Raw genomic sequence first — 22,306 nt, forward strand, 5'->3', positions numbered from 1 at the left:
GTTCAGAACATTTGAGATAAAGGTTCAATTCGGATTCGGATACGATATCGTTATCCAACAGCGTTTATGGAGTCAATAGGTGAAATAGATTATATGAAAAATAAAAATCCTTTTATATACATTTTTCAGATTTTAAAGGTCTATAGGAATGCCTTAGCCTTGCATTAAAATAAATTTATAAAATTTAATAAAATCCGGACTGTATTTAAAATAATAAGAGATTACATACATGCTTTGTAAACAATAAGACTTTCGGCCCCTTTCATTCGATAACTGTCTTCTGAATAACGTTTATAGCCTTTGCCGGTCGAGAAGTTCGAGTAATCGCACGGGTGTGACGTCATTTCCGTTAGGCTTCGAATACGACAGTTTGACGTTCGATTCGGGTGTTGTGAATAAAAATGAAAAGAAATCGTACGATATGAAATCGAATCGGTCGACAACTGAGTTATCGCAAGGTTCTGAATTGACCCAGGCCTGTGTTTCCCCAACAGTACAATTTAGGACTATTCCAAGCTTGTGTGAATACCCTTTTTTAGACGAACGCGTACCATCACAGGTTATATTATGATAATGTAATATCAGATTGGTGAATCTATTATTTATATAAAAAATACCTCTCGCTACTGGAAACCTGTATGTCGAAGTCTACCAGTGTAAGCATGTAAAGACCTCAACACAAATGAGGCCAGTGTGGCGTAGTAAGGCCCAAATACAATTTTATTTATTTATTACTCACAAAAGCACCTCTATAATGGGGAGTGAAGACCTTTAAGAATTGTGCCACCGTCACGCCTCCACCGTCGCACCTCCCGGCAATATTGTAAAACCCATTCCAACAACCTCGATGCGTGGCATTGTAAAACGCACGCACGGGCAATACGTTCGATCCTGCAAGATGTGGAATGGTCTCCCTTCTGAAGTTTTTCAAAAAGCTTGTCAACGCATAGGCAGCTCCTCTGATGTTGTTGTCGTCCATGGGCGAAGATGACCACCTTCCATCAGGTGGCTCGTCCGCTCGTTTGCTTTCTACTTTAAAAAACCATTAAACAAATGTATAATGGACTGATGATTTAGATGATAATGAATGGTTGTTAAAATATACTGAGTGCTTCTATTCTCTCGCAACGTTATGTTCCAAGCGGTAGTCACATTTTGTTTTCAAAATTGACATTTCGAAAGTCATGCTGAATTTATTTAAATTTACAAAGTTAAAAATGTAACAAGTGTTTGAAATTCATTTATGTCAAGAAAAATAAAACGCATTTTTTTGTGTGAAAAGCAAATTTTGTTTATATCATAAATTGAACACGTAACGTACCCTAAATGTCTTATAGTTTACTTAATTAAATGTTATATTGTGCATACACATATATTTTATTATCTAATGTTGAAGTTCTCACATTAAATGGGAATGTCCTGAAATTTGTGTTTAAAATATAGTGTCCCTACTTCTAAGTGATACAATGTGTTCGTGATCATAGATTGTACGTCAGACCCTCATAAAATACTCTACAACAATTTTTTAATGTGAATTCTGATGCGTTAAGTTTCAAAACTTTGAAATCAATTTGACAGGTCAAAATTTTTAATTTTTTTTTGTAGAACGTAACATCTCCGTAGCGATCCCTTCACTTCGTCACCACTTTTAAGTCCAAGTTGGTAAATATTTATTTTTTCTCCAGGCGTTCTCTTTGCATGCATGCTTTCCATTGGTTGCCATCTTTACAAGCACTACCAGAATGAGTAAATTTCAAAAAAAGAACAAGAATTTCTTCGTACGGCAATTTGAGTTTGGCTTCTTTGATATAACTCTATTGAACACACTTGATAGTTTCGGCAAAAGAATTAATTTTTAATAAGTGGCTTTTTCCTGCCCTTTGCAATATTTACTTTCACAATTTAAAGAATTATATACCTGCTTTTAAAAAAAGGTAAATATTTGAGAATGAAATTAATGTTGTTTCTTTGAAATAGATTTTTGTTTCGTATGTAAAATGTTGAAACATTTCAACAAACGTTTAAGGTCCGAAAATATATGTTCATTTCCAATGTGTTACAATCGCAAAAACCTAAGAATTCCTAAGAAAGAAATGGTAACACTACTCAAATTCTTGCCAACAAAAAATTTGTTAATTTAGAATTACTACGCACCAGAATAAGCATTACTTACTTTTTTATTACTTTCTTTAATCGAAGAAATAAAATATCATCGTTAAGAAATCAACCAGACAGGTGCCATGGACTGGCCATCTGATTGGTTGGTTTTTTACCAACCAATCAGATGGCCAGTTTTCTTCAATAATTTTATTTCTTCAAATACCTTATAAATAACAGAAAACGCCATTGACACAGTACAGCTACGTCAGATTGTCTTAAACCTAAAAATAAAAATTATTACCTATATGTAGATGTAACATTTCATTAAATACATATTTTTGTAAATTTTTTAAGAATTTTTAAACCACTTGCAAAAAATATATTGGCAGTAATTTTGAATATATAATTTTTTATAAAAATACATAATCGAGTCTAAAATTTAATTAATTAAGTCTACCAGAATATCGTGGAAAAAAAGAAGAATTTCATAATGGCCATTTCAAAGTAATAACTCTGTTTTGACCGGCAACTACGATTGACCCTTTTGTTACCTTGTTTCCCCTTTCAAACAACAGAATGTAAATTAAATTAATGTAATGCCTTAGAATAATAACGCATAGAAACCTAGTCCGCACACGCTAAGTGAGGCAAATTGAAGCGCGCCAAAAGGCTCGTGTAGGCCACGAGCGGGCGGGCCTTCAGTGCTCAAGGTCAACTTGCACCGCGAACAGATCAAGAAAAAAATGACGAAATGTGCGGTAAATGAGTGTAAAAATACGTCAGACAAACATAAAATAGATACTAACATCACATTCCACAAGGAAGTAACGCGTTTCAACTTGTATTTTTATATAAATATTCACTAAAACCGAAAATTAATCTACTACTAAAACTAGCCTACATGAATTTGATTTTTGCCTCACTTGTGACAGTTCATTTGATATGAAATTATTATTCTATGCGTTATTATTTTAAGTGTAATACTATATAAACCAGATATAACATTTTTGACATTTCCTATCTCTCGGATGTTAAAAACCGGCAAGATATTTTTATTCCGTTTACGCCAATATTGCTGATATCAATTTCCAGTATCCCCATTATTGTTATTATTATTTTATTTATTTATTCAGGAAGCAGACTACAACGGTCCAAATTGGTTAGTAACAAGAGTCTATGTTAGTATACATTGAAATAAAGTAATGTATGAACAACACGAAAGTTACTTACTGCTGATCAACACCTGGACAAAGTGACGCATGCATGACGAGTCATACCTTGCCGCCATTGTCATCAAGATGGAGTTGGAACTAGCCCGCAGTTATAAATCATGAGATTCTGGTAGACCGATGCCTCTACCATGAGTTACTGGTGACAGATCCTAGGGAGCGCGTAAAATATTTCCACGTATAAGAAAAAAAGTTACTTCTTGCGACCGCTAGAGGCCCTGTAGAACTTATCATGCAAAATAATTGTCCAATTGTTGTGTTTTTACGCTGTCGCTAGCGACAACGTCACTGTTAACCAGTGGTAGAGACACTTTACGGAACTTAACACCTAGATCTCAAAAATACACCATTTTGTAATGACACGAATACCTGTACAAGTCTACTAAGTGACTTTGACTATAGGCTTGGTCCCGTTTGACCCAAAGGCCACAGCTGTCTGTATGTTGAGATTCTACTATATAATTATCACAGGATACAGCTACATTGAATACAGGTAATTCCAATATACAACTCGAAACCTTTTACGGCGCAAAGATCTAAATCAATGATTCATAAAGTGGTATATATCGACCTCTGGCAGTCCATTCAACTAACTAGGGGTCCATGTCAGCGAAAAAAGTAGGCAGTGCATGAGACGTGCCTAAATGATCTCCACGAGAGTGGACCAAACAGTGAACTGGGGGATATATCACAACATCTTAAAACAATGTTACTTTAACCTTACATTGACTTTTCGTACCATAACGCGCATACCATTATTTTAATTTTTGTTTTTACGTTCTATTTGTATTATGGTTATCAAATAAACTATTTTTCTTTCTTTCTTTCTTTCTTTCTTAAAGTAAGCTTATTATAATGTTAAAATTATGATGTTTTATTGGCAGCTTTATGACTATTCATTCACTCAGTTTCAGTTTTATTGTCTTATTATTGATTTGCAATGATTAAAAGTTCAATTGAACTTATTAATTTACATATATCTCTTCAATATTTTGTTTATTTTTTATTTAATAGCACATAGGAAATAACTTCTCGTTAAATAAAAATACGCGATGTTTATTTATTTCGTAAAATTATGACTTGGCGAAACTAACAGTGAACACTAGACTATAATTTCGAATTCACAATATGACAATCAAGACTCAGATCAGCAATTGAAAATAACGTTTATTTTATTAACGTTATGTTATAGATTTCATTATGACATACTTTTCTTTTTTTGGCAGTTAAAACTCTCTGAATGTAAGTAATATTATTAAGTACTTTAACATTATACTACGATAGGACGATTCGGAACATCAAAAAAGAAAGACATGGCATTATACAGTTCATATAGCGTTACTCCTTTCCTATTTTTAGTAAGGAATAGACAATATTGGGAAATCATTCGTTCTTTCAATCACTTTAGCAATAATACATTACTTGGTTATAAGCTTACTTTAAGCTTACATTGAAATAAGATTGTTTTTGGTAAGGTTATGGTAGGCCCCCTGGTCGTAATCAAAATTTTAGCTTTCCACAAATGGAATAACCAATATTACACATTACTACCTACGTAAATAAATTATATTTTCTTGTGATAGGCACGTAAATTACCTACGAAGTACTTAAACATTGCACAACAAATAAAATATCCGTTTTAAATATTTAACAACACTTAACATCAATTTTTTTAATTTAAAAATTTTTTCAGTTATCAAACATACATTTAAAGTTAATGAATTTAAAAAAATCAATATTAGAAAGGCAGGGGCCTACACAAAACAGAAATTCTATTATATGAAATTAATAATTCAATAATTTTGTTGTGTAATTTTTATCTATATTTTTTATTTTCGTTTATTATTTCCTATATTTAATTTTTAGCTACACCCTTACCGTAATATGTACTTTACGTGATTGCTAATAAATAAATATTGAATACTGAAACAAAAAAGTTTGGGAACCTCTGATCTAAATAGAGTGGTCAACTGAATGGTCTTTGCAGGATAATCAAAATTATTTTTGTCCATTACGTTTTCGTCCTTTATATACATTGACCGTGTATTAATACTAATTGGATAAATTAGGCTACCTTAATACTTTCGTCACTTGTGTGTGTTAAAACCGCCTTGTTGTAATAAGGCCACATGTGAAAAATTACAACTTTTTAAAAAGATTCTTCGACCCAATTTAATCGATAACTTTTATATGCTTTAATAGTAATATTATAAATTCACATATCGCACTGTTAATACAATAGTGTATTAACTCAAAAAGAGGACTTTCTCAGAATTGATGAAAAACGAATTGCTCACTTCCCGCAAAAAGAATATTGCATGTTTTTGAATAAGAATTATTTTGGCCAGACCTAGCTCACATAAAGTATATATAATTTTGAGTTAAGTACTTTTGATTGTTTCTTACAATATTCTAACGACGGTCTTTTTGACGTGAAGAGAATCAAATTTTACTTTTAATAATGATATAATATTAAATTTCACATATTTTGAGTTACAACACTATTGTAATAGCAGTGTGATATATATACATTTTTTTATAGTACCAAGTGATAAGACGAAGAAGTCGTGGTGGTCGTCGCTTGGTGGTAAGCATTAACAGGTCTGAGGGGCACTGTCGCGGCGCATGTCACCCTGAGATATAAATTGACAAGTCCTATTATTATTATGCCTGTAACTTTATCGGAACGTGGGTAGTAATGCTCACATTATTGCTTGGCGGCAGAAGTAGGTAAGGTGGCAGTACTTCCTTAGACGAACTCCTTCACATGGTTGCGCACAATGGTTAAAATGTTTACAGCCACATTTTGAATCATTGTCTAACTAAAACATCTTCTCGAACGAGTTGTATTATGGAATTGTTCATTAAAACTTTTTACTAAATATTCAGCGTGAAAAGATAGAAAAATTCGTGTATATTGATAGAAAAGTAGACAATATCAATTCGTTGGCAGAATAGTGTGAGCTAGTTTTATTTGTTTGTGTCCTGAGGCGAGACGAGGTTATTATATAAACTAACAAGGATAAATCCGAAAGGAGTTGTGTGTGGTTTATCGAAAACTTCCAAGATTTTGTGCGTCCTTACTAACGAGACTGACCCTTCTGTCGACAGTGGCAACAATAACTTGAACACAGTAGCAAATGTAGCGGCGGCTGTTAGTGCCAATCTTGTAATTTCGCATCGCCCCAGCTGAGAATGGACTCCGTTTTTTCTTTCTTCCAGAGTTTAACATTGTCAGTGTAGAAAATCGAGTCATGTGTCGAGAATTAAGTTTCAAAGTGCGCCTGCAGATTTTGCTGCAGCTTCCTACGCTCTGAGCGGATCGTTCTTGCCATCCAAAACGCAAGAATGATGCAGAATATCTGAAAAAAGGTAATAAAAATAATAACGCACACACATAGATAACCAGAAATTACATCCAAACTCACGAGAGACATATACTCCCCTCGTAACGAAAAAAAGCACAACTGCTGTGTAAAGTACGCATAGTTGTACCTTTTTCCGTTACGAGGACAGTATAAATGGGAATCAAAATCGGGACCTCTGCGTGGATAGTTTCGGCCACGGAGATAGTTTGAAAGATGATAGTTGATCACACGAACGGATGTACGATTTAAGAAAAAAATCACGTAAATCATACTTTATTTACTTATTTCTCATTAAATCAATACAGTGCCCAAGTGAGACGCATATTATGTGCTAACATTGTCAAAACTTGTCCATAAAACCAAATTTTAAAATGTCCATTATGATAGTCCATTATGTTGAAGTACATACATTATTCTCAGTGGTCTATCTCTAGATTTTAATTTCTTAAACTATTGTTTCTAAGCACTCTTCGTTTTATACTGCTATTATTTGGAATTCATAGTAATGACAATTGACACTTAAACTCTGACGGCCAAAAACCAACCCAAGATCCCCATCCGAAAAAAAAATATAGAAATTTTTACCTCGATCAAAGCAAATATGACTCCAGTAGAAATAAAGATATTGCCTTTCACGGCTTTCTTCTGTCGCAAAGCATCTTCGCAGCCTCTCATGTAGTAGGTTCTGTCTGCTAGGCAAGTGGCATGAATATGCTTCCTAGCTCCGCCGTCGCGAAGGGGATGAGCGCGGGAGCAGCAGGCTGGTGGGATATCGCGGTGAAGAATAGCGTAATCTTGGGGACCGTCGACTCCGCAGCACTGGTTCTATTAACCAAATAGAAAGTGCTGTGGTAATCGATGATAAATGAAGTTACAAGACCGGCATTATAGCTGCGATTGCATAATTTGATGGTCTATTCGACGAAACCCCTGTTGAAAGTATGTGAGTTGATATAGCAGCAAAGAAGTTTGCGTTTTGCTAATTAAACTTACGTCTTAATCAAATCTCTTTATTAAGCAAGATGAAACGAAACTATACCTCATATTGCAAGTGGTCCCAAAACGCGTGGTGTTTAGTAACCTCTTCATCAGAAGTGACATTCTTGTAGAACTGGACGCGCAATTCACTTCCTCCTCCTACCCATGCACTGATTACCGCACCCCCAACTCCGACAATCAGCTCTACGGAAACCAGGAATATGAAGAAGCAGGCATGCTGAAACAAGATTGAATTTCTATTGTTTATAACTGTTAATAAGTACTTCTAGATTCATACAGTATGAGTCTATCTGGGTCGACCTCTTGGACGAAGACCGATAGGTCGTCCCGGGTATCGCTGGAGCGACGCCGTGGAGACGGACTTGTGCGAACTACAAGCCATCAATTAGCGAGAGATTGCATAGAACCGAAGAAAGTGGTATCTCGTTTCGGAGGCCAAGACACATTTTGGATCGCTGAGCCAGCGGAGTAAGTAAGATCTGTATGAGGACTAAAATTATAAATCAAGGAACATACCACATAAAGAATCCGGACGTGTTCCCTCAAAGCGCCGATGCATCCAAGGACGGCTGTCACGATCAGTGCCAACCCCAGAGTCAAGAGAAACGCAAGCACTCCACGAGAAAGCGCTGATTGCTCCGGACCTGACTTGCGCTCACGCATATTCATCACGCAGATCGCCATTAACACCAGCCCAAACAGCTAAGGACCACAAAAAAAACAGAGGTTTAATTTTCTATGTAAAATAATAGTAAATTTCTTGAAGTATTTTCCGGTCTCTTCAGTCTTGTTTTTTAAAACCCTGTGTCGTGATTATTACTAGTATACAATAAATAAAGTACACTTTATTTATATGACACGTAACTTATTATATAACTAATAACTAACTCCTGTTCCTACAAAACAAGAAACACTAAGTCAAAAGCAATGTATAAAGTAACAATGTCACTCGGTCCCTGCAAGAATATTTAGTCATGTGGTTAAAAAGTTACAAAACTTAATACGTAGTTACAGTGAACAGACAATGTTAAAATTAACACACTTCAACTCATATCAAATTAAAGTGTAGCAATATTATTTCAACCTACAGCGAAAGACAAAGAACAACCGTGGAGCAAAACAATCAATATCATATACCCGAACCAAGCAGGATGTTATTGATTTTAGAACAACGTAGAAAAATAAAATACTTACAATACAAATGATATTGAACAGTGTCAGAAAGAATTTCATGCAACGAATGCTCCTTGGCTTCATTATGGAGACGGTGTTCGGAGGACGCACAGAAATTATGTCTGTCGGTGGTGAAGTGGACAGGGGAAGTGAAGGCTTTTGTATCGATCATTGCATTTGACGAGCTACTGGTGATTACTCGTGGTGTGTGCGTTGTGGGGGTGGTCGCGGACATGGCGTATTTACGTGCGTGCTTTTAGGGCGGTAATGTTCACAAACAAAGGGACACAAAGTCGTAGGATATGCGATATAGAACTGTATGTAGGAGTTCTTTAATTAAGTTTTTTGAATATCACGATGTTTTATTACCACGATATTCAATTATTTTTGTGAAATTACTCCACTACTTTGTTATTCGACCCGGTTCCGTAGCTCAGTTAGGAGAGAGTTAGTCACTGTATTTGCGAGGTCTCTGGTTCGAAGGAATATGTTCGATCTTTGTATTGATAATTGTTTGTATGATTTCAGGGAAATTGTAATTCAATGCACAAGCTGTATTATTTAAAACGGTATGTAATAAAAATTATCTTTTAGTGTATACGAGTATACTATGCATTGTAACCAGGATTCTAATTGATAAATATCATTGATTTGACGAACTCTGTAGTGACTTGTACACAGGTTTTCATGGTGTCGCCATCTCTGAGGTTCCGGGTTCGATTCCGGGCCGGGTCAATGTAGAAAAACTAACTTTCCTATATTGTCTCGAGTCTGGGTACCGTTGTTGTTTCCGGTTCCCATAATACAAGTGTTTTAATTACTCTGAGGTTAAAGCAACGTAATTGCTATCTATTATTTAGGTGTTAAATGTCAATATCAAAAGAAAGCCACAAATTAAGTCGTTTTCCCAAACATTTTCTCTGTATTGATTTAGTTTGTCACTGTTTGTTGTTTTTAGTCAAAAAACAAAGAGGCAAAGCTATGAATAAGCATAATTATTGGAAACATATATGAGATAAGTTTTTTTAATGTTACTAATTGATGTGACGAACAAGTCGTGCGCCTGATGGCAAGCGGTACGCCTGTCCATAACAGTCGCCGACTTTTTTCTGAGTTGCCACTCATAGCTAAAGCTCTGAGCTTGAGCTCTAAGTTGCAAAGATCTAAGGTGCACTACCTCTGCGCCCATCACCCTGACACATAAGGTGACAAGACCCATGTGCCCGTAAGTTCACCAGCACCTTTACTTTTCAACACCGAAACGCACTAATGCTCACATTATTGCTTGGCAGCAGGAATAGGTAAGGTGGCAGGATTTCTTTAGACGAAAGCTTTCGCAAGGAACTCTACTGCTACTAAATTAAATATGACGATAGTTACGATAACTGCCTTGCTAATTCAAACCCTGATTGTAAAGTTATTACACTTTCCCGTTTGATTTTTGGTATCCGCTTCGCTTACCACCCTAGCACCAATATATAGAGCGTGAGAACCCAGATGTCCATTTCCCCATAGAAGGTATAACTGCTATTCTTTTCTTTATTTTTAACAATCGCTTTTATTTACTATTTTCTAAAGTAAGTAATACAAAAACTTTATTAATTAAATTTTTATTGAATGATATTCAATTATTTTATGTGAAATTACTCCACTAGTTTGTTATAATTATTAATACGAAGATCGAACACTCAGAAAAATTTGTGTGTGTTTTTTCTGAGTGTTCGATCTTTGTATTAATAATTATAACAAACTAGTGGAGTAATTTCACAAAAAATCATTGAATATCAATTCAATAAAAAATTTAATTAATACAGTGAATAGCGACATCCCTCGCCAGGACTGGTAGCTGTAAAGGTACTAACTGGGTGATAAATCTGTCATAGATTTCTCATAGATGGCGCTACGACTAAAAAGTCGTTGAAAGACCAAGTACAAAGACACGACTCAAGCACATAGAAAAATTCGTGAGGTCCGTTGGTTCGTTCCGTGGCTTAATTGGTATAGCGTCTGGCACGGTATGCAAGAAGACGTCGGTTCGAATCCGACCGGATCGAAGGAATTTTTTCTGAGTGTTTTTTCTGTTTTTCTGATCTTTGTATTAATAATTATAACAAAAACTTTAATTATTTTTCTTTGTTTTTGCTTACGCTTGGGCTCTATTCGTCGCCTTTCTGAATATACATTTTTACATTAAAACACTAAATCATAATTTTCACTTACAGTTACACTTATAAATGATATTACTTACACTTACATATTGAATAGGTTACTTTAGATGCACTATTTACACTTTATTACATTTATTATTTTAATTAACAATTTCCCTCCTAGCCGCTTATTAGATCTTTCATTAGATTTACCTCTCATTGGTTCTGACTGAAAACCAGTGCCTTAGGGAACTTGGGTGTATGCTGAGGCAGCGCTTTTTCACTGCTATGACAAAAATAATTTTATTTTTCCTGTGGTATTCAATCTGCATTTGTATCTTACTAGTGAATAAAGTGTTTATCTTTCTATCTATCTATTGGTAGTCTAAAATATGTTTAAATTTACAATTAAAAAGCTAACTTTTCGTGTAGTGACTGTTTTGATTTCAGCGTGCAATATAACTTCGAAATCGTTTAAATATTACTTACTTATAATGTACTTAATTGGCTTAATTAATAAGTTCGTAAATACGTCATACATTAAACACCCACTTACTCGAAGCCAAGGAGGCCTTATAACCTGATACGCCTTATATTCTGGTGTAAAGTAAACCCCAGCGAGAAATATACATGAGTATAAACATGGTAGTATCCAAAGCACAAAGCCTACTTCGTATTTAGATACATACACCTCGAACATAGATACGACGCATCGAGGCCGAGAAGTACTTGCAATAATAATCATTATCGATCAGGTTGTATTGAAGACGCATTAAGAGGTGGATGTATAAAAGGTGGCACACAATTCAAATTATTCATTCACATGCTTTCTTCAAAATGCATTTATTGTAACATTAATCCATGTTCTTAGAAATACTAACATTTAGGGACATAGATATCACGAACCCTTGGTATAATAAAACCACATGTCATAAGCCAAAAGTGCTATTATCACATAAAAGTTGTGAAAAAAGCATTTTTGACTTATGACGTACCTTTGGCTTTAGTACTCCAAGGGCATGAAATATTGGATTTTTCAATAGTGACATAACAATGTTGTATTTCAATAAAACACGGAATATTTTTTTTATAATTACGCATACACTCACCATAGCCCTAGGGAAACCCTGTGTCGCTGGTGCCACAAATTACATCCAAACTCACGAGAGAAATAAATGTAGGCCATACAAAATGTTTCTCCTGTCCCGGGAATCGAACCCGGGACCTTTGCGTGGCATTGTAGCCGTTCGGCCACAGAGGCAGTTAAATTGACATATCGAGTGGAAATTCATTCTAGATGCACTACACAAGTTACTTTAATGGAATTCGATCTCGTTCATATGACCACCGCGAGCACGATTGCAGTGTTAAATTCTGTGGAGCCAATTTTCCAACACTCTTCAATACATATCGGCCGAAACGTTGGCAATTTCGCGTTCGATATTGTTCCTTAGCTTCCTTAACGTTGTTGGCTTATAGAAGTGCTGCAGTGGCGCCACAGTGGCGCGCAAGCTCGATACTAATTTTCATACAATAACGAATCCGCAAAATGCATTTTGTATGAAAATTTTTTTTATTTAAATTTGGCCAACTGCCTTTGCATGTTTTTTTCTTCCAAAACAATAAAGTCATCCTTTTAAGAAACTGAGTCTATTATCATTAAACAAAATTAGTCAATTTGGAAAAAAATATTTTTTGAAATTTTACTTACTTTTACTTCTGCTGTCCCGATTTTTTTCGTCCCATACAATGAAACGATCCCTTCATGAAACTGAGTGGCTCAGCACTAAAAAAAAATTTATGGACAACTCACGCTTTGCCAAAAAATTGACTATGCCAAAATTGTTTTCACAAAAAAAGACTTAATGGTTCTAAAGACAGTTTCCTCCAGTATCTTCCATGGTTTCGGATTTCCCCATACTGTCACGTTTAAAAAAATCCACTACGTGTATACATAGTTTGTTTCATATCACATGTGATTTTATTATACTAAGGGTACGACTTGATTAAAATAAAAAACCGAATGGCATATATTATGTTTTATTGTAATATCATCACAGAGAAAGAAGATAATGTCATAGCTAAATTAAATTATTTATTTTTTCCAAGTAGTGCTACGTTTTCGTAAAAGTGTATTAAGGTAAATTATTTAATAATATTAAGTTAGTATTTTACAGTATGTTTGTAAACTTTCGCGCAGTTTTTGAGGTTGTTGGCGATCCAAATCGCGAGGAGCATTGCGGCTGCCTGTAACCAAGAAGATTCCACTGAAAATTAACTGCTATAACTTCTTGTAGTAACTCAAATACATTCCAGAACTGGCCACAAATTTCATGGACTTTCTTTTACGTCAGATCACGAACTTTTCAATTAAGAGGTGGATAAGAATTATTAACAAGATTGAACACAGAAAAAATTCTTCGACCCGGTGAGACTTGAACCCTTCACCAAGCTGTACCGTAGCGCTGCTCTAACCAACTGAGCTACAGGTCAAGTTATCGAGTTGCCGAAATTTTCCTATGTGTTTTTGTTATAGATCTTTGTACTGGTTTTTGGCATTCGGCATACGACGCCCTTAAAGAGTCAGAATTGAGGGGAAGATAGAAGGGAAAAGAAAGAGAGGAAGGTCAACAATGGCGTATAGTGAACAAATAAAGAAGAAAATGAAAATAAGCAGCTGTAAAGAGGACAAGGAACTGGCTATGAACTGTGAAACATGGAGGAGCACTGACTTTTATATAATTTAAATATTAAAAATACAATCTCAGCGTCTTTACAATTTTATTTCGAAATTATTGCAACAGATTAAAGAAGCTCTGACGATTTACCCTAAACACTAAATGTACATTAAAAATGGATTGCAAATTGATGACAAAGATTATATGGTTTAGTGTGTATGATCCTCAGCGTTGAGTGAATTCTCAGGAGAAATTAAAAACAACTAACCTCGAACCAAAAGCTGATAACAGCAACTCCGAGAAGGTAATCTCCGTCTGATCGCAGCACATAGAGGATCCCGTCTTCGCAACCCTGTCTGTAGTAATCACCTGACCTGAAGAAGCATATAATGTACCTTTGCACTTACAATTACACATTGATAGTGATGGTTTCAAGATGGAGTCTAAAAAGTGAGAAGTGACGTTTATATTTAAATAAATAAGAGTTATAATTGTTAAAACAAAGATCGAAAACATAGAAAAAGGGTCGAAATACCCTGTGGGCTTTGAACCCACAACTATACTGCACCGCATTATTGCTCTTACCAACTGAGCTACGGGTAAGTTATCGGGTTGTGGAAATTCTCCTATGTGTTTTTGCTAAGGATCTTTGTACTGAATTTTCGGAGAATTTTAGAACTTTCTCTATAATTCTTTATAATCATAATAAAAACGAACCTTCTTCATAATCACTATAACAACTAGTTGAGTTATCTTACAAAAAATATCTCAATAAAGCTATATCGACGTCAGTTGAAGCACCTGTAAAGGTGCTGGCTGAGGTGAAGAAGGTTCTAAAAATCTCTCAATAGATGTCACTAGAGGTTCAGAATGCCAAAAATCCAGTACAAAGATCCTTAACCAAAACACACAGGAGAATTTCGACAACTTGATACCTTAACCCGTAGGTCAGTTGGTAAAGATCATACGGTGCAGTATGATCATGGGTTCAAGTCCCATAGGTTCCAAAAAGATTTTCTATGTGTGCGATCTTTGCATTAAAAATCATAATGAAAACTAGTGGAGTTATTTCACAAAAAAATCGCCATAAATAAGAGTTAATAAAGTAGCAATGAAATTAAACATCTTCTAACGTTGACTTATATTATTTTACAGCCTTGCTGTACCCTAGTTATACTTACTTAATGCAAGAATCGTACAGTAGTTCTTGCGTGCGCGCAGTTTGGGTGGGGAAAATGCGGGGGCAACATGATACGCTGATCGGTTGTTGAAGAACATGGTAGTCTGCTGGTCCATTAAGGCCGCAGCACTCGTACTGTTATATTAAAAATAATATGCTCAACACAGATTTAAATAGTTAAAATCGTAGATGGTTGCCAAAATAGATCTTAGATAAGTCTCTATGGTTGATAACTTAATTTAGACTTCCATTTCACACGTTGGAAAGTTACAATGAGATCGACGGTAGCGGATATAATGATTATTCACTCTCGCCTCAAAAAGGCCCAAGTTATAGCGTTCAGGGAACAAATCTGCAGGCAGAGAATTCCACATGCTTCCTGCAAATCTTGGATATATCCATTAGGTTGCCTTTCCACCAGAGATGCGATGATGCGAGAGCGATGGTGATGTGTCAGTGTCAGTTAGTGTCATACTTTCAGTAGCTCTAGTTTCCTATACCGTTTTGCAAACATTTTTCGCCCGCATCCCTCGCACACATTCCTCGCACACATCTCTCGCTATTTTGTATGTACAAATACTTAACTCCGCTAACCCTTTTCCACCGGAGCTGCGCTAAACGAGGCTACGACAAAATGAAGTAAACCAGGGGTGGATCCCTAGCCTATGTCTAGTTCCCCGATGGCAGAAAGGGGGTGGCGGAATAACAAAAAGGGATAATATTATTTAATCCTCAATGATATATAAATGTGCACTTTTTAAAATAATACTTGTTTATGTGACAGTTACATAGTGAAAGGCATTAAAATACGAGTGTGGGTTTATAATATCATAATAACATCACACGAGCGTTTTAAGGCTTAATTGTCTACAGTCAGATACACTGCTTTATCTATACATATATTATAACCTCTCTATGATGTGTACAGGAACCGCATGTTACGACCGGCATTGCGGCATTGATCAGAGCTATTAATGCAGTAATTATTAGTAAAATAGTGCAAAAAACTTATTTTCAATACAGTTGCTGAAAACGTGGTATTTTTCAGACTACAAATCGTGCCGAAAGTTCGATTTTTCGCACTAGTGCTTTTTATTTTTCCATATATTGTTTTTATTTACTGTTGTTTCAAGTCTTAAACATAGAACTAAAGAGGTTGTATATTTATTTTATATTTATGAGCTTTGTAACGTAAGTCATTCGTCAATAAAACTTGTATTTACTTACAAACATCTTATTTGTTTAAATTGCATAGGAGTTTTATAAAACAACGGGTTACATTTAAAAATACCAAAATATTTTCCATAAAGATGGCTGATTGAGTATTAACAATGACCGGAGGTGAGTATTACGCGAGACCGCTGCGCGCCGCACCGCAATAGTAATTTTAATGTGGCTGAATACAGGCGACAGTTGCCATTGTACTCTGGATTTTTATCAGACAAAGAAATAAAATGAGTTTTTTTTAAATACTGTTTTATTTTACTTTAAATGTAATTTTTTCGCAAATGTATTAATAACGTCGTTTGATACACGTGCGTATTTGTCATTTTCACTTGTCTCGAGTCTTGAAGTCTTGACTTTGACTAAGTTCCGCACTTGTATCAAAAATAACTATTCTCACGCATGTCTTGTAGTTTTTTAATTCATAGACAAACTAGAGTCGGGCCCAACTGTCATATCATTCGATATCAAGTAACGTGTAATTTTTGTCCTTAGAATAATAACGCATAGAAACCTAGCCCGCACACGCTAAGTGAGGCAAGTTAAAGGCTTCCACACGGGCTCCCAGGAGCGCGCGGGCTGTTAGTGCTCAAGGTCAAATTGCACCGCGAACAGCTCCAAAATTTTTTGCTAATAATGACGAAATGTGCGGTAAATGGGTGTAAAAATAGAACAGACAAACATAAAATAGACACTAACATCACATTCCACAAGTAAGTAATGCGTTTCAACTCATATTTTTATGTAATTATTCACTAAAACAGAAAAATAATTTCGCGGCAACAAGATACGAAAGTGTTGCAAAGTAACGAATTTTTTTTCTCCCCATTTTGCTATTCTGTTTCAAAATAATTATATTACGTAAATTTTAGTGGTGCCTGTAATTTCGATTTATTTGCGCACCTTGAACTAATATTTACTTGAATAAACATTAAATGTTTTCGTTAACTCCTGTAAGTGATTGGGACACTTAATTATTTTATAATACTTTTAACGGCTCAGCGTTCATGCTTTATTGAATAATTATTTATTTTAATTTTATTTGAATTGCAGCACATATTGCAACAAATTTACAGTATATATTCATTTCTACTATAGTGTTGGCACCACCAGTACAACTTTGATAGCTTATTATATGTCTTTCTTTTAGTAACTCAAGCGAAATATTTGATATTGAAATATTTTATTTTCTTAAAAGGGGAGCATTCTTAAGCGATTTTTGAATCTATTTTAACAGTTATTTTCTTTAATGTTTGCTTATGGCATTTTCGGTTTTAGGTTTCGAATATGGCACTTATTTCTAAATCCAAGATGGCGGGCGCGATTTTTCGAATAATGGCAAGTTGGGTATCGTTTTCGAGATGTTTGGGAATGTTCAATACAAATATGGCACTCATTTCTAAATCCAAGATGGCAAACACGACAGTGCAAACAAAAGCAATATTCGTAATGAGCACCCCCAAATACCTCGAAAACGATACCCAACTTGCCATTATTTGAAAAATCGTGCCCGCCATCTTGGATTTACAAATAGTGCCATATTCACATTGAGCATCCCCAAATACCTCGAAAATGATACCCACAAGCATTTTTTTGAAAAAATCGTGCCCACCATCTTGGATTTAGAAATGAGTGCCACATTCGTAAAGAGCACCCCCAAGTACCTCGAAAATGATACCCATATTGCATTTATTTGAAAACTCGTGTCCGCCATCTTGGATTTAGAAATGAGTGCCATATTCGTAATGAACACCCCCAAGTACCTCGAAAATGATACCCATATTGCATTTATTTGAAAACTCGTGTCCGCCATCTTGGATTTACAAATAAGTGCTATATTCGTTTTTCATCGACAAAACCGAGCATATCTGTAGGCACCTAATCGACATTGTCGATCGACAAAATCGAGCACATCTGTAGGCACCTGATCGACAATGTCGGGCAAATCTGTAGGCACCTTTAACTTAATAATGAGTTGAGCAAGATACAATTTCCCCACTTTTGAGGGAAATGTTATTCCATGGCATCATTATTTGTATATTTGTGTGCGTGCCGACGAGCGTAGTTACAAGTTGCTTACGCCTACATGAATTTGGTTTTTGCCTCACTTGTGACAGTTCGTTTGATATGAAACTATCATTCTATGCGTTATTATTCTAAGTTTTTGTCAGATTTGTCAAAATTGTTTGCTATTGACATTTAATTTCGAATAAAACTTCATCTCGACTGATATTAGAATTGAGGTCGAATCAAATTGTTTTGTTTTTCAAAGATGTTCGAAATTTGAATGTAATTAATAAAATCGAATTTATAAATCAACTGCACTCAAGGTAACACTATCATTATGTTGAAGCGTACTAAATTAATATTTGATAGTCATTGACTTACAAATAAATGGACGACGGGTCTAATACAAAAACCACGAAAAAAATGTCCCAAGTCAACCTATTTAAACATAGTGACATGTAAAGGAATATGAAAAAGCTAAAACGTTGAATTTAAATTGTAATGTCATCGCAGTACTGTCTAACTTTGCTTGCTTCGCTGTCAGTCGAACAAACGAAGACTAAAGCATGAATGACGCTCTGTATACGATTTTAACGCCCAATAAGTTCGGACACTTTTTAGCGCGGACCCGACGTCCATATAATTGTAAGTCAATGTTGATAGTCATAAATAATATTTGATCCTCTTTTTTCATATAGGTCAAATCTTGGTTGCGCCCTCCATTCATGAGGTCACGTTAGGATAGCATATGAAAAGCAGCAGCCAGAAGCGAATTTGCTTGCGTTTCCGAAGATGGTTTCCAGGTTTTTGAATGCTAATTTGTCTGTTTTGAGGTTTATCGTGAAACTTTTAAAGTTAAATCATACATTAGCTCTGAAGAGATTAAAAAATATATTGATTTAATTTATTTTATATCTCAGAGAAAAAGGATCAATCATTAAAAAAGATGACCGTTTAGTATTTTTGCCTGCGGCTTTTGCAAATATAAAACGATCATTTAAATACACAATAATAAAAATCAGAAGAAAACATACTAATATAATATCTCACATTAGTCTGCAAGTCATCCCAAATACGATTGTGCTCTACCAGCTCGTCACCAGTATAGTTTCTGAAGAAGTCCTCCCGCAGCCAGTCGGACACTGTAAATTCCAACCCGCATCGCTGGACCGTCACAAAGATACCGATCATCAGCTCCAAGAGGGCCAACGTCATTAGGAGGCCTGCGTACTGAAATTGAAAAAAACATATTTTTGTGCTAATAAACAGCTTTAGAAGATGGATCCGGTCCAAAACACCACGCTACGTTCCAAAATTCGTATAGCTGACGTAGGCAAAAAACAACACCTAGTTAAAACGGGACTGGGCTGGCCATATCTGCCGTATGTACCCAAAGAGGTAGATGTGTATTATGACATCACAAGACGGCTGTCGCGCGCAGAAGGCCGATTCAAAGAACAATATCGAGGAGTAACCTAGACGCATTCTTGAGTAAATAGCCGGAGATTGCTACGGATAGAATACGTTGGAAGCCTAGATGCCGAGCAAGATGCCTTCGGCCAGAAATGAGACACTATTACAAAAAAAGTTTAAAAGAACTTTTATGTGGACTTCTTTGGGTCTGCATAACACAATTTATCTTCGGCTTCCCAAAGAATTGTTAAATCTAGACATAAGAGCCCGTAGTGCCTTCATAAGCTCACATAAAATACCGTCTGTCTCTTTCATCCCGATTGAAAACGTATATACTCCATCAAGTTTTTATTTAAATAAATTCATTACCACAGGTATGACAGTGTTACAAAGCTGATAGCTGCGTTCTTGTTGGTGTCAGAGATGTCTACATGTAAGTTATTAAGTGCGCATTTGTCCGCCATCTCACCTTATGGATACTGATAACAAGGTTGACGATGGAGCATACCTAAATAATGCTTATTCACTAGTCCAAGTTATAGTGTTCAGGAAATAAGCCAACAGGCAAGGAATTGTACTCCATAGCCGTTCACCATATAAATTTGTAGAAGCGTAACGCTTTGTGCGTATCTTTAGAATGTCCACAACATACGGGCAACTTCAGCCTACGTTTTGTTAGTGTTTCGTAGTTTAATAGTAGATTATATAGTTGTTTGTAATTTGAAATAATTATAGATTAATTCAGTTTTATTCTCCAATTTACTTACTTGTTGTGTAATTCCTACATAGATTTACCTATTTCAGACTTATTGCTTGTTTTTAGGTCCAAATAAATAATAAACCCAATATTATCTATTGCTCTCTTTCTAAAGCCGACCGATGTCTGTGTGGCCAGAGATATGTTAGTAATATTTTGTGCAATTTGTCTATCTGTGGAGATGATTACTAGCAGACAGCCCCGACTGCTTCATAGTCCACGTTATAAAGTGCCATCCATAAAATATATCTTCATGCATTCTATCATGTCACAACTACAGATAACATCAGTCTAAAGTGGAAACCATAGCCACAGATAAAAGTGAAAAGAACATGATATACTACCAAGTACAGTATTTTGACATTCTCCCTTGCGGCGCCTACGCAGCCAAAGATAGCAATGGCCACCAGCATGAGACTGGCAGCTACGATGATCATGTCCCCGGCGAAGGTGCCTGCCGCCCTTTCAGAGCCATATTGCTTGAGAATTCTCATATCTACCACTGCAAATCCGAAGGTGAACAAGGAGATCAGCTGAAATAAAGATATAAGTTTATACTGTATATCCTATAGTAGCCAAAGGTCTCACAAAGTCAGGTGATGCTGTATTTCGCTGTATATAAACGATTAATATAAGAGGTTGTGACTTGTGAATAAGTGGTCAGGAGTAGAGCTCCTTGTGAAAGAGTGCGTCCTGAAAAGTTAATGCCATCTTTCTTTCACTACTTCTGTTACCAAGCAGTAATGCATACATTATTTACTGCTTGGCGGCAGAAATAGATAAGGTGACAGTGGCAGTACTTCCCTGGCGAATTCTTTCACTTTTTTTCTATAATATCAAGTGACGGGATGAACAAGTCGTGCGCCTGGTGGTAAGCTACATGTAGGTCCATAACAGCAGCAATGCCACTCAGAGCTTTAAATCGCAACGATCTGAGGAGTACTACCACTGCGCCCGTCACCCCGAAACATAATTTGACAAGTCCCATGTGCCTGTAACTTCGCCAGCACCTTACCCTACAAAACCGGAACACCGTAATGCTGACATTACTGCTTGGTGGTAGAAATAGTTAAGGTACTTCCCTGGATGAACTCTTTCACAAGCCTCTACTGCTACTAAATTTTGTTAATTTTGTATGATAAACATTTTATGAAATTTTAATCAACTTCTGGTGTCCCGATTTTTTATCCCATACAAAATGATATTATTCTTACATAAAACTGAGTCGATCATTACTAAAAAAAAATTTGATCAATTTTATTCATTTTATGAACAACCCTCGCTTGACTAAAAAACTGACTATGCCAAAATCGTTTTCCAGAAAAAGTTTGGTTCTTAGGAAAATTTCCTTGTATCTTCTTTGATTCGTATTTCCCCATACTGTCCCATTAAAAAAAACACTGTATATTATTATTTTTTTTAGTTCACTTATTATAAAAAAAAATAACGGAAAGCTGTAAAAAAATGTAAAATTAAAAAAAAAGGTATTTAATTAATAATCATTGTAACTATGGTGAAAAAAAATAGGGTGGTTTGCATCAATATTAGACATAACTGGTTGAAGACTGTACCACCTCAGTCAAACCGTGACCATGGGACCTGTAAAGGGCCCGAAACGTCGGTTTGTTTGAAAAACAAATATACGCGATTTAAATCCGGAAAAATAGTTTCATTTCCTATAACAAAAAGCTGTAAAATTTTTTTTATAAAGTATGAAATCACCAACATGATGATGTTGGACTGTGGTCTTCACTTTTTTTTTTAAAATACCCGAGGCATGTTTTCCAAATTTAAATATGCCTAATTTAAAAAAAAAAACTTACTACACAAAATGCATTAAGCATCAACAGCAATCCTTTGGCGCATCCCTTTCTAAATTCTTTAAAATAGATGTTCATATTTTTGTTTTGATTCTTTTGATTATTGTTCACGCGGAAGCCTGGTCTGGCATTGACTGATTTTCATATATTGAAAAGGCAACATGAGGCAGGTGTAGGCACTGGGAACGTACAGATGCATCGTGAAATTTTA

General features: G+C 35.5%; 2 protein-coding genes across 2 annotated transcripts; both read right to left on the reverse strand.

The window, feature by feature from the left end:
* Positions 1-5,909: 5,909 nt before the first annotated feature.
* Positions 5,910-9,014, reverse strand: LOC113237577 (23 kDa integral membrane protein-like). Its single transcript, XM_026474143.1, has 5 exons — positions 8,891-9,014; positions 8,213-8,398; positions 7,737-7,913; positions 7,283-7,522; positions 5,910-6,691 (listed from the first exon to the last, which is right to left on the reverse strand). The coding sequence occupies exons 1-5, from the start codon at positions 8,951-8,953 to the stop codon at positions 6,596-6,598; spliced, it is 762 nt and encodes a 253-aa protein (XP_026329928.1). The 5' UTR covers positions 8,954-9,014; the 3' UTR covers positions 5,910-6,595.
* Positions 9,015-13,083: 4,069 nt separating this feature from the next.
* LOC113237270 (leukocyte antigen CD37-like) lies at positions 13,084-22,054 on the reverse strand. Its single transcript, XM_026473659.1, has 6 exons — positions 22,046-22,054; positions 20,620-20,808; positions 19,156-19,335; positions 14,876-15,009; positions 13,963-14,068; positions 13,084-13,263 (listed from the first exon to the last, which is right to left on the reverse strand). Exons 1-6 carry the CDS (start codon positions 22,052-22,054, stop codon positions 13,180-13,182), a joined length of 702 nt encoding a protein of 233 aa, XP_026329444.1. The 3' UTR covers positions 13,084-13,179.
* Between the last annotated feature and the right edge of the window lie 252 nt (positions 22,055-22,306).

This window comes from Hyposmocoma kahamanoa, unplaced genomic scaffold, assembly GCF_003589595.1.
Source record: "Hyposmocoma kahamanoa isolate Upper Pololo Valley unplaced genomic scaffold, ASM358959v1 93, whole genome shotgun sequence".
Lineage (NCBI taxonomy): Eukaryota > Metazoa > Arthropoda > Insecta > Lepidoptera > Cosmopterigidae > Hyposmocoma > Hyposmocoma kahamanoa.

Coding starts and splice junctions, on each gene's coding strand:
- LOC113237270 (XM_026473659.1), bottom strand. Junction 19,336..20,619: donor ATGTCAAAATACTGTACTTG/GTAGTATATCAT, acceptor TTTCAATTTCAG/TACGCAGGCCTCCTAATGAC. Junction 14,069..14,875: donor CTGTACGATTCTTGCATTAA/GTAAGTATAACT, acceptor ATGCTTCTTCAG/GTCAGGTGATTACTACAGAC.
- LOC113237577 (XM_026474143.1), bottom strand. CDS start 8,953: ATGAAGCCAAGGAGCATTCGTTGCATGAAATTCTTTCTGACACTGTTC. Junction 8,399..8,890: donor TGTTCAATATCATTTGTATT/GTAAGTATTTTA, acceptor TGTGGTCCTTAG/CTGTTTGGGCTGGTGTTAAT. Junction 6,692..7,282: donor TCATATTTGCTTTGATCGAG/GTAAAAATTTCT, acceptor ACCTTTTTTCAG/ATATTCTGCATCATTCTTGC.